The sequence below is a fragment of the Rissa tridactyla genome, chromosome 1, assembly GCF_028500815.1.
Source record: "Rissa tridactyla isolate bRisTri1 chromosome 1, bRisTri1.patW.cur.20221130, whole genome shotgun sequence".
In the NCBI taxonomy this organism is placed as follows: domain Eukaryota; kingdom Metazoa; phylum Chordata; class Aves; order Charadriiformes; family Laridae; genus Rissa; species Rissa tridactyla.
The window spans coordinates 67,069,608-67,081,849 of NC_071466.1; the positions used below are offsets into that span (position 1 = coordinate 67,069,608).

General features: G+C 44.8%; 2 protein-coding genes across 14 annotated transcripts in view; one reads left to right on the top strand and one right to left on the bottom strand.

Moving 5' to 3' along the window:
• Positions 1–6,833, top strand: part of NAXD (NAD(P)HX dehydratase) — a 50,493-nt gene extending 43,660 nt beyond the window's left edge. For all 6 annotated transcript variants that reach the window (XM_054188352.1, XM_054188349.1, XM_054188353.1 and 3 more), the window contains 2 exons: positions 3,699–3,819; positions 6,422–6,833. In XM_054188352.1, the coding sequence (XP_054044327.1) occupies positions 3,699–3,819; positions 6,422–6,572 (272 nt within the window). In that variant the 3' untranslated portion in view covers positions 6,573–6,833. The remainder of the gene's footprint in view (positions 1–3,698; positions 3,820–6,421) is intronic.
• The window catches only part of CARS2 (cysteinyl-tRNA synthetase 2, mitochondrial), a 59,690-nt gene that overhangs the window by 5,018 nt on the left and 42,430 nt on the right, over positions 1–12,242 (bottom strand). For 7 of the 8 annotated variants that reach the window (XM_054188359.1, XM_054188358.1, XM_054188360.1 and 4 more), the window contains one exon: positions 9,940–10,131. In XM_054188359.1, the coding sequence (XP_054044334.1) occupies positions 10,057–10,131 (75 nt within the window). In that variant the 3' untranslated portion in view covers positions 9,940–10,056. Of the gene's footprint in view, positions 1–9,939; positions 10,132–12,242 lie in introns of those variants that run through there. The other variant, XM_054188355.1, reaches the window with a different exon arrangement.

Genomic DNA, 12,242 nt, shown 5'->3' on the forward strand with positions numbered 1-12,242 from the left:
AGTTAAGCGTGACACCGTGGTCTGAATGCTCCCCAAATGCTAATGTTTATCTTGCCTTCGAGGAGTGATGGTAACTTATTTTCTGGCCTGAAATATATGAAGCTACTAAATGACTTGGCCATAGTTACCCAGGCAGTCTGGGACAGAATTTTGAATTGCGTGCAACCTAAAACTCTTGAATTTCTGCTTTCCAATATTCTGTCAGTATGACAGCCTTCTTTTTGTTTCGGTTCTGTTTGGTTTTTTGTTTGTTTCTGTTGCACTCTTATTTCAGTACAAACTGTTTGGATGGACTTAGGTAAGCAAGAAATCCGGGTGACTCTACGCGAGGGACGTGTTGTATTTGCTGCGTACAGCTCTGGCAATATTTACGCACTGTTTAATCGCGGAGGTTATGTTGAAACTGTTGAATAGGGCTGTGGTTGTTCTGACTCCAGCAGATCTCCTTGCCATACTTTATTCAGAGATTTTTTTCAACGATAACATTTGTATTTCATCTGGCCTTTTCTTATAATAGTATATGTGTGCTCCATGGGTAAGGGCCAGGGAACTGGTTTTCAGAAAGTTACTTAGCATAAATCAGTTTTCATTAAAAGACTGTCTGTTAATTATACGGAGGTGGGTTTTTTGATTCGTCACCCTGTGAAATAATGACATCAGATTTGCGCAGACCTATTAAGAAACAAAACAAAGCAAGACACCCTGCTCCAGCAGCCAGCTTGACTGGCATCGGTTGTGTGTTTCTATCTCTTAAGGTCTGTCCGTTGAACTGTAGGTGAACCTCTCCATTGTTTCGATTGGGACTGGTGTCAGACTGATTGACCTTAAGTGGCCCGATTGCTGTCTTTGCAGTTTCAGTCTTTGCAGTTTCCCTGTTGTCCAGCATCCAGTTGTCTTGGTCTCCTCAGCTATTCCAAGAACCACATTTTCTAGGCTTTCTGATGTACGTGTTCATCCCTGGTTGAACGTGGTATAACCTCACTGAAGGCAAAATCCTTCATCCTCATGTAAATACATCGTTCTGCATCTCTCCAGGGAATAGAACTGCCCGCCTTCTCGGCATCACCGCTGACTGTTCAGCCATGTCCATCTAATCGAGGTCTTGTAACGTTGCCACCGGTTGTCACTGCTCAGCGCAGCGTATTAAGGATGTCACCCCCGTGGTCCTTAAAGAACTGCTTGAGACGTCTTCACAGCGGGTCACAGATACTTGGTGGGGGATGTTGGACTGGGGGAGCGGGAAGACAGCAGTTTTATTTTCGTTGTTCTAGGAGAAGGCTGGGAAAAGCATCGGGAAGACTTTGTCCTTTGCGGATTTGGCAGTATGCCAGTTCGTCTTGATGGTAGCGTGGGATTCCTCCTTTTATTTTAAAAGCTGTTAGCAGTGACTGTGGCTCGGAGGAGTTTTTCATCCCTTCTCCCATTGCCTGCTCTAATGTTCTTCATCCTTTTATTTTGAGATGTTCTTTGAGGAGCTGAGCCTCTGCGCACGAATTGCCCGGGCATTATACCTTTCCCCTCTCATTCAAGTTAATTTCCTGTAGTTCTGCTTCTTTGAAGGTATGGCATGGATTTGTTTTCCAGCATCTCTGTGCAGAGCACAAAGGTCTGCTTTTGTTGTTGCCTGCGAGGTAGTCCACATGTATTTGAGACTTACTTTTTAAAAAGTCACAAACAAAAGACTACTTTTTTTTTTTTTTTTTTTGGAGCGGGGTATTATAATTGGCCTAGTTTGAGGAGAGCTTTCCTATACAGCTGAAAACTGACTGGAAGGTTGTGGGGCTACAGAATAGTGGCAGATGGTGACATACAGCTAATAAGCAGGGGCTTGTGCTCAGCTGTCAGTCAGAAGGCCCCAAAGCTTTTGAACAGAGGATTTCCATCCTGCCTCCTGCCAGGAGTTCAAGCCCTCAAAGTGAAAATCCTGTGAGATACCATCTTCAAAGTACCAGAATTAGAGGTAATTTCTCCAAAGCACTGTATTTTTATTTTTATTTTTTTTTTTTTTTAATAAAATAAACCACGCCGCCTAAAAGGGCGTACCTTCTTCAAACAGCTAACTCGGAAGAGCATTACACTTGTGAAATGTGACATTAACTACTGCTCACTGAGAAACACATCCAGAATCTTAATTTGGGGGAGGGAGGGGGGAGGGGAGTAGAGCGATGGGGGAAAATTAACTGCTGGCAACGCCGCAGCGGTGTCTGCTGTGTTCGTGGTGACTAATGAATCTTTGCCCTCTCAGTGGCAGCAAAAACGCACAACTGCCTGGCCTCACGAGCCCAGCAATTACTGCTGGAAGGATCAGTAGGAAATGGAAGCGAAGTACAATTCTTTGCTGCACTGAGTAACGAAAAGCAGAAATGAACTATGCTAATGAACTGGAAAGGGTTTACTTGTGTTAAGTAGGTTTTTTTTTTTACCTCTTGCTATTTAAGAAGAATTACCTGCAAATCCTTCAGCTCTATGCAGATTTTCCCCATTATTTTGCAAGAGAACAATACCTTTAAAAAATATGGCTATTCTTTATGGCCCTCTAAAACACCTGGGCTGCTCTGCTCATACACCTTGGAGAAACCCAGCCCAGGGGACTTGAGAAAATTGAGGTAAGAGCTGTTGTCCAAACAATGTCTCGCTTTATACTTTGCTTGCGTACTTGGCATGCTCAGGAGCGCACAAACGAGTGTGTGCGTAGTGCCCACTCCTCCACCTGAGTTGCTAAGGATCTCAACCTGGAGATGCTAAGGATCGTTACCTGGCCACCGATGATTCTGCCAGCTTTTCCATTCTCCTAGGAGAGGAAAATAAATTTCTCCTGGCTTTTTTTTTTTTTTCCAGAGCCTAGCAAGAGGGGAAGCTAAGGAGAGATACATACCCACAAAAGAGTTTGGAGAAGGGCAGCAGAATTGATGCTGTTCTCTTGTTGTGTGCCTTATCTATCCTTCAGGCTTCCTGCTTGGGCTTGTTGAGAGTGGAGAACAAAGGAGTTAAATTTAGTGAAACCATTTGCGTGTTCTTCATAGTTAGAGCTCCACAAAGAGATCAGTTTGACCGAGGTCCTTTGTATATTTAAAATAGGAATGTAACATCTGATATTCTGACGGGGCCTACCCACCGTGACACTGTTGACGGAAGCATACACAGATGCTGAGGACACTGGTGGTTGGCAGAAAGAGTTCTCTCTTCGCATATGGTTTTTACAAAAACTAAGGAAAAGGCTGTTTGAAGATTTGAAGTTTTAGTTCTATTTTGCATGCGCTTGCCGTAAAACACCTTGGTTTTATGTTTGTAAACTCTGAAGGTCAGAGACTCTGGAGAGCCGCGTTTGTGCCATGGCTTTGTGGAGGGACCTGGTTGCGTTTGGGGTGACGGCTCGCCACGGCAGCATCAGCTCACATGAGTCACTAAACTCACTAGTGACTAAATCTTCTGTGCAGGCCAAGTGGAGAAAGCGTATACGTTGTGCGATGTTATTTGTGAAGGATTGAAAAGTAATTAGAGAAGTACTTTTCACATGTTAACGCAATTATTATTTTTTTTTTTAAGAATAGTGTATTTCAGCACGTGCTGCTGCCTGTGATTAATCTCTTACTTGTTCTTCTCTGTGTGTCTCAGAGGTTAACCCTCACAGCTACAGCGATGTCATTATAAAGAGAAGAAAAAATGCACATGACTGTTTTTGGTTTGTTTGTTCGTAGTACTTGTGTGCAGCCACGAAGGAAGCAGCCGGAGATGTGGCGGCCAGGGGGACCTCCTTGCTGGTTCTCTCGGAGTCTTAGCGCACTGGGCATTTCTTGCTGGAGCAGAAAAAACAAATGGGTATGAATATTAATTAATAACTTAATTCGGGTGAGTCTCTGTTCTCCTGTGGCGACTGTTGTAGACCTGCTATAGAAATTGCCAAATGAAGTTGGAGTTGGTGGGACTAAGGTATCCATGTACTTTTTAAAAACGTAAGGGTTTTCTACAGCAGTCTACATAATAGTTACAATTTTAATACAACAAACGCTTCAGTAATCTTAACGTCTCCCAAGTTTGAGGCAGAAGAAGAGTAAACCTGGATCGATTCCCAAGGATACTTATGTGTGGGGTATGTGTTTTCAAAGCAATTAAATGTAGGCAGAAGGTATGAAGGACACATAAGTGGTAGTCACTGGCAGTAACATCCCTATAATTCAAAAAATTTATTATTTAGCTTTCTTTTTGTAAGGTGGGGAATCCTCTTGCATTCTACCTAAGTAATTCATCGGGGCAGGTAAGTTGAAACTTCCAAATAAAATACAATTTCAAAAAAGGTAACCATTTTAAGGCCAAATGGCAGTACAGTTTGGTCGTACATAAGGCAGCCACGCAGCTGCAGCTGACTTGGCTTTTCCATTAAATTATGTCCATTCCTGTCCGACTGGTTGGTCCATATAGCCACGTCGTCTTTCTGTGAAAGCAGCTGCTTTAAATAAAGCTGAAAGGAACCCTGACACAAGCAGTTAGGGAATAGCAGTCCCTCTTCCCTGTGGGTAAAAGAGCTATTGAAGCTTTAGGAGGGGGAGATCTTTTGTTGTCTCTTGGATGCCACGTGCAGATGCGCACAGTTCGATGTCCACGGGAGTTACCGAGTCTGTGCTCGGGCCACTCTGAGAGCACTGCACAAGGTCCCCCAGCAGGAGGGAGGGACCAGTCGAACCAGGCTTTAAAATTCTGAAATCTAACGCACCCAGAATGAAAAACGAAACCAAGATTGGTTGTGTATTTGAAGTTGCAGCTAAAGGAAGAATTTTGTTTTACTTCATTAAAAGGGTGACTTTGTTATTGCACGGTGTACAACAGATCAGTATTAAATTGTTGGAGAGATCAGTAAACGCAGCATGTGTTCTCCAGGCTCTCCCGACTTGGGCTCCTGTGGCTTTTCCAAACAGCTCGCTCAGACTCCTTCATTTTATAGGTGAAGGAAAAGCGGGAGAGTCTAATTGGCATCAGCAATAGATTGTGTCTCCTGTGGTGGTGTTAAGGTGACCCTCATCAAACACCCGCTGTACCAATCCTGTTTATCTCCTGTGTTTCGGGAAAGGAGGAGCTCTTCAGGTTCAGTGAATTGAGGGCATGAGCTTGCAGGCTGCACTCCAGGCAGCCCAGCCCGTCCCTCCACGCTTCGGCCTGGCTCTGCTGTTTCAGAACGGCTCTGTGCGGAGCAGGATTTCGAAACATTAAGATCGCACCGGCTTTCAGGGGTGCTAATGGTATAGTAGGTAGGGTTCTCCTGTTAGGTAGACAGGATGCTAAGGTGGTGGCTTTGGAGTACGGTGTGTGTCACGCTGGTTATGCGGTAACCTCAGAAATAGGTGCTTCAACTGTCTTGCGCCCAGGAGCCTGCGCTGCACAGCTCTCGTTTCAGAGCAGTATTTGGGCATCCAGGACTGACTCTCAAGGTGGCTTAAATACTCGCCCCTGCACCTCGATGAGTGCACAAAGTCACCGTTTTCAAGGAAAAGATACTCGAAGCTGCCCTTGTACCACCTAATCGTAAACTCAATTTCTGCTTTGCCCGCGCTTTACATCGCGATCCTTCACAAAACTTGTACTTGGCACAGAAGTCAGCGGGCCCTTAGAGACTGACGGGCAGCCACGTCCCAGCCATGGCTGAGCCTTGGGAGGTTTCTAACCAGCCAGCAACTGGAGCCCACGGTTGGCCGCTGAATTATTCTGCCGTGTTTTTCCTCTGCTCTGGTGCTGTGAAGGCAGCAGAAGTGGCTCCCGTGGCCCAGGCTGTGGGAGGGTGCTCTGGAGGTGGCAGGTCTGTGCCGCCTTCTCCAGGGGAGGTTCAGCGCTTGAGGACTGGGTTTTAAGGACTCGTTTTAGGCAGTTTATAAACACGTAGGAGGCATGAAGAAGTTGTGTGCCTTAATTTCTGCCGTGGGCTACAGCTGTCGCTGTACCCCTGTTCAGCTGATCTAATGAAGGCCCCAGAGCAGTGACTACGGCCCTGTTAAAAATTGTCTCTCGGCCACATCCCCATGTCCTTCCCCCACCCCCTGCCATACAAATCTAAACCAAGTTACCAGCGAGGGGGGAGGAAAGGGAGTGAAACTCTGAAGGAAAGAACCAAGTTTCATATCGGTAAAGCTAGACAGGGAACACCTTCTTTACCCACTTTTTAAGCGTGTTTTCCTTTTGCATCCTTCAGCCCTGATGGTGTTTCTCACTCAGTCACATGCTGTGCCGTGGGAGGGCGAGTATTTATTTAAAAAGCATAGTGAGCCAAAAGTGCTCTGCGAGAGTCTGAGAAACACGGGTGTTATTGCTTGCGAGGCCTTCCCAACAATGCTGCCGAACGTCTGTGGGTACAAAGATTACGTCCACCACCTTAGGAGTTACACAAGAGTGTTCAGATTCTGTTTATAATGTTGTTTGTTTGTTTTCCTTTTAGTCAAAATCCCTTTCTAGTGGCTGCATTTGGAGCTTGCTCTCTCACGAGGCAGTCTAACCACCAAGCCTTTCAAAAATTCGGACGCTCAATGACTGCCTCTGACATGGTTTCAGAAGTCGGAACAGCTTTTAACAAACTTTTTGAAACCTGAAGCCAAAGCAGCGGAGAAGAAGGAAAAGGAAGAACAACGACTGCAAGAGTAATTACATTTACCGTAGAATTGACATAAGTAATGCACCCTTTCAAGTGCTGTAGCAGCATTGGTATGCTAGGTAGATTTTTTTTATTTTTAAGAATAGAAAAATATGATTAATGTAGATATTTTTTAAGAGTTTGGAATATGAAGATGTTTTGGCTGAAATAAGCTGTAGTTGCAGATCTGTTATAATATAATAAAACTAAACTGAAAGTATTCCTCTGTTCTTTTTGATAGTTATTGAGCAATAACTGAAGTGTGAACAGCAAAAAAAAATAAAATAAATAATGCACTTGATACTTAGATAAAAATTCTTCCACCAGCTCAACTGAATTTCTTGGATTGCACCAAGGTTGTCTTGTTTTCATCCTTAGACCCTCTGTGTAGAATTAGCTGTTGCATCTCATTTTTTGCCATGCTAGTATATTAAGAAGCAAAACGTAAGCCTCTCTGGAAAGGGAATGCATGAGAGTCGCTGTAGATTTCTGAATGTAATTAGTTGCCTTTTTCCCATTCCCAGTCCCAGAGGCAGCGATCATTTCGACAACACACCCCTTCCGGAGACATCTTGGGGTTTTTTTGGAAAAGGCTCCCCCATCGCTGAGTAAGGATATACTGTAGGTATCTTAGCATTAGACAGTAATTATGCTTTTACCTGAGAAAAAAAAAAAAAAAAAGAGTATTTTCTATTCCTTTAGCTGGCCTTGACTCATCTAGAACGCGCTAGGATGAACTTTGTGAAATTATCATTTGGAGAGGTACGAGGCGGGGTAAGAAACTTAGTGATACCTGCCGGAACTGGTCAGGGGAGAGTGAAGTGCTTTTAAAACTCAAATTGCCTGCTGAGAGAGCTAGAGCTCGGGGCAGATCAGTGTACGGACACGTAGGCGGCTCTTTATGAACCAGCAGGAATATGAATTGAAGGAACAAAAGGCAGACGGCGGCACCTCTCTGTACACCCTTGGTGCTGTGCAGGCAGCCCAACGCTGCGAGTCAAAGGCAGGAACAGAAAAATGGTGGCAGGCGTTTGAGCTCCGGGTGCTGCACCTGGGTTTGGGGGCTTTTTGCTCTATCCTTCGTCACAACCGACAGGACTTAGCCTGCTGCTAGGGCTGCATCCACCTGGCTCGTGGGCAGCGCAGGTGAGAGATGGGTATAAAGGGGAAGTTGCGTGGGATTTGGCACAGTATCATTTCTTAAATTTTTGGGAATTCGGTCAACGCTTGTAAGGACTGAACCAATATGGAGAGAGGGGCAAGTTCACGCAAAGTACGTTTACAAAACTTCCCATAAAGTCTGGAAGTGGGTCCTGCCCTTAAACCCACCAGTTAGCTCCTAGTGTATATACTCACTGAAGCGCAGGAACAAGCATATAATGTGTCTAGTTATTGCAATAGATGTTGTCTATTCATTACAGCCACTCTTTTCCCGTGATCTAGCTCTAGGTTGGAATGTGGTGTCACCCACGCTTAGTCAGACTGCGTTCTCCTACCGTGCAATAGCTGCCCACAGAAAGCACCTGGAATCAGAAAGGCTGCTCCGAGTATTTCCCTTCTGCCCTTATAGTCGTTATTTCTGGATGCACTGTGACTACTACCTCACCCCGATGCATTTTTGTTTTTTCTTTTTAAAGCAGTTACCTACCTATTTTTAAAATAGGTTTTTAAATGTTTGCTCGTGTTGGTCTGTGAGGGTTCAGAGACTTCTTAGATTAGAGCAACATCTACTCATGAGAGATGGGTTTTTGGTGTTCGATTTAAGCAGTTTTGTAAACTGTCCACAACTTTGGGGAAAATAAGCGACTACTGTTTTTCCCCCCGAAAACCATTTGAGATGCCCAACTCCTTTTAAATAAAATCAGAAAGTTAAAACTGATTTTAAACCAGCTACTGGATTTCCTTTAAAATGAGCATTTCTTTTGTATTTAGACCATCAGCGGTATTATAATCTAAATGGCATTTGTAGGCGAAGTCAATCAAGTAACAGCGCTCAGTACAGATTTCAGCCTCCCCTGTTGGTTTTAAAGCTACACAGAAGTTGTAACTCTGTTATTCACTAATGTATACACATTGTTACGATTTTTAAAACATTCTGGAAATGTAGCAGTTTCTTTTGGTAGGAAATAAAAAGAATAGTAAATTAATTGTGTGTACTTTGTTTGATGTTGTTCCCCATTCATTCTAGTGGACTACGGCAATGCAGCCACTGGCAAATTTAAAATACCAACAGCGTCAAATAAACATCTGCCAAAGTGCTAATGAAGATTCCCCCCCCCCCCCCATCTTCTCTAGGGGGACCGACAACCAGAAAGGGAGCAGAAAAACAGCTGCGTGTTTTATTCTCTACTTAACAATACGAAAGAAAGCCTTTGCCCTTTTGAACAGGTTTGTTGAATTGTATTTTCAAGTGAAGCTCCTCATCTATGAGCCCACGGTCGTCTTTTTTGTCTTTTTTCATACACTGGTGTAAAGGCAGTACGCCCGTAGGTAAGTACAAGCCCCGTGTAAACTCAGCCACTGGAACACAGGTGCCTTGTGCACGGCAGGCCACGATCCATCTACCTCCAGCCGCACGCTCCAGGGGATTATTTATTTTTTAAATAGAAACATGGCAAAAGAAGGAGGCTGTTCTGATCTGACCTGTGTGGATATTATTCTACAATGTACAACGGGCATTTTATCTTCAGTGCTGACACTTAACACTGATCTTGAAATTTATGCAGGTTACTTACCTGTTCAGTTATTTAATCCTCTGCAAAGTAATAACTAAACATACTAATTTTATCTTCCCCGTTAGGATGGAGAGATCCTGAGCGTGCTGTACTCCCAGTGCTAGGGAAATCTCAATCTATTCTGCGCAAAAGCAAACTGAAAAGATACCAGGTAACTGGATACCATTATATTATGGTTAAAGATTTCTTGGGACCAAACCACCATCACCACACCAAGGAAAACACTTCAAGGCTAAAAGTGTCACCTCCTTTTGTGCCTAAGAAGCACAGACTTGTTTAAGCCAGCGGGCATAAAACTCTTCACCCTCAAAGACAGGCCTAAGTTTGTGTCTCTGTCTTCGCTATGTTTTAATTCTCAGCGCCAGCTCAGCACAACAGGGTGCGAGCGCAGACCACGCAGCGGCTGGGGCTGGGGCATTTCCTGCATCAGAACAGACCGAGGGCTGCGTCGGACAACGCGGCTGCGTCCGTGCTGCCGTCTGGTTTGGATGCTGCCACCACCTGCACCACATACGCACCCGCTGCGAGCCTTATTTATCTAGGAGTAGCAGCAACAGCTTTGCTCAGATTGTATTTTATCTTTGTCAGCCATTCTGTTCCAAAGATTTTATTTGGCAAGTATTAGGTATTTACAACTGTTGCCAAAGCATCTGAAATAATTAAAAAAAAAAAAAAACAAACCAAGTAACCAAGTCCAAGGATGAAGGATCAGCTTTTTTTCTCGGTCTGCTCCTCGGCTTGTCCTCCTTCCACCATTTCCCAGGTTGAAACAGCAGCTCTGTCCTGTAAGAAGCAGCAAGTGGGTCAGTCCCAGCTCCCTGGATCACAGGGGGATCACACATGTGCAGGCAGTGGGAGGCGCAGGTTTTTCACCCAGCTTCATCCGGCAAAGCTATTCATCCAGTTAGGCATTCCAGAGGAATGCCACTGTTAGTGCTGCTGCAAAACAAACCCAGACATTTCTTCCCAGTTAAGAAGGGGGAGAAAAAAAAAAACCCCACCACAATAGAAATGTAAATTTTTCAGCGTGGGATCCTGCAGTGATGTGTAGTCTCTCTCATATGAGCAACTTCTGTCAAACTCAGGCAACCGCATTTTTGTGTTTAAATGGTGCGTGTGTATGGAAAAACAGCTCTTCTTACGGCCCGTACATGAGAATATATTGCCTGATAGCTCTGATCTCCTCCCGAATTTGAGGATAGTAGCCTGTTGCCATAAATACCTGTAGTGCAACACTGTCATATTTTTGAAAGAGAATATTACAGTCAAACCGAGCATTTCTGACCCTTAAGATCTAGCTGTTTGACTGCAATTGGTAAAAAGAAAAGTTAATCTGAATATTGAAACATGACAATGTTACAGGAGCTCTGACTCAGGAGAGAGGCTGGAACAGAATGCAGAATTTTCTTTACATTAAAGTGAAAACTGGTTTTGATGCCTAAATACCTCATTACTACATTTCACTTAGTGCATTTCAAGCAGGCTATCATGACGTGGAAAGACCGGTGGATATTTTAATCAGTTTGTTGCAACTTCAGGCAAACAGAACGTCATCTGCATTGAGCAGCACGAGAGAAGAAACCAGCCTGCAGAAATCACAAACTTAGAAGCTGAAGAAGTTGCCCTTTCTGCAAAGCTGATTTGTAGGGGAATTAAGTTACCAGCGCTCTCTAAGTTGCCACTCGCCAACCACTCCATGCCCAGCCCCAAACCAGGGGTTCCTGGTCCGCACTGGGTGTAGGCGAGGATCGTCTGCTTCATCTATTCTGCTGCTTTTCCTGCTGCACATGCCCTTGAGAAGTTCGGACGCATGTGACAGAGGGAGAGCACGTCCACAGCTGCGTTGCCACCTGCGTATCGTGGGGCTCCTAAGCGTTTCACGGAAAGCAGAGGCTGGGTAGAAAAGGCAAATTCAAACCACTTCCTCAAGCGCTTATTAGGCACGCAGGACCCGGCTGCTAGGCGCTGTGTTCCCATGGCATTTGTGGCACTAGCCAGCCCAGGGCGGTTGGCACTAGCCATTTTTGTCACTAGCCAACCTGCCCAGCAAGCACAAGGGTGGCGAGAGCCCTGCTTTGGGAAGGGCCGTGTCTTGTCGCAGATGTGCTGCGGTGAGCCTGCGTGAGGAACTGCAGAGCTGCATTGCTCCATTTGCGGGACTCTTCTGGGATTTGCAAAGGCAAGATATGGGCAACCTTCACAGAACACCTTCAGATGCTTCCAAAGTATCAGCAACAAAAAAGCAGGAGTTCAGCTTCGGAGGCACGCTGTGTGCGCTCACGCGTGCACGTGTGCTTTGTCTTCAGGAGCAAACTGTTCTGGGACAAGCAGGAGACAGATTATGCCGAGCTCCAGGTTATTAAAAAAAAAAAAAAAAAATTAAATAAATGGAATGGGCTGAATCCTGGCTAAGGCCAATTTCTAGGAGGTTATTAAATGCCCGTAAATCCCTTTAAAAACAAATCAAAACAAACCTCCAAAAGGGTGGAGATGGGGCTACAGCTGTTTTGCCAAATAGATCAAAAGGGAGTCTTCCTCTCCAAGACTTTGTCTCCGAGCAGTTGTTTGGATTTGTGAACTTTCTTGACAGATAAGTGGAACAAGGATTTAGCTATGTACAAACAAGTTAAGGAAGCAGATGTTCCAACTTCCCGCAGTCTTCCTTTGCTTTCACAGCTGCAGCTCACCACGTCTGCGCTCTGGCCCTCACCCCAGTTTGCATCAGCACGCTCACTTTTCATCTGAGATCACGGGACAGCTGACCGCACTTCGTATTTGGTTTTAATACGTGTGTTGACAAACGACAGCTCTCACGCTCAGCAATTAAAGAGGATGTATGCCATCACTCCCTAATGTCATTGTGCTTTATATCCTCCCGTTGGTAAAATGATGCA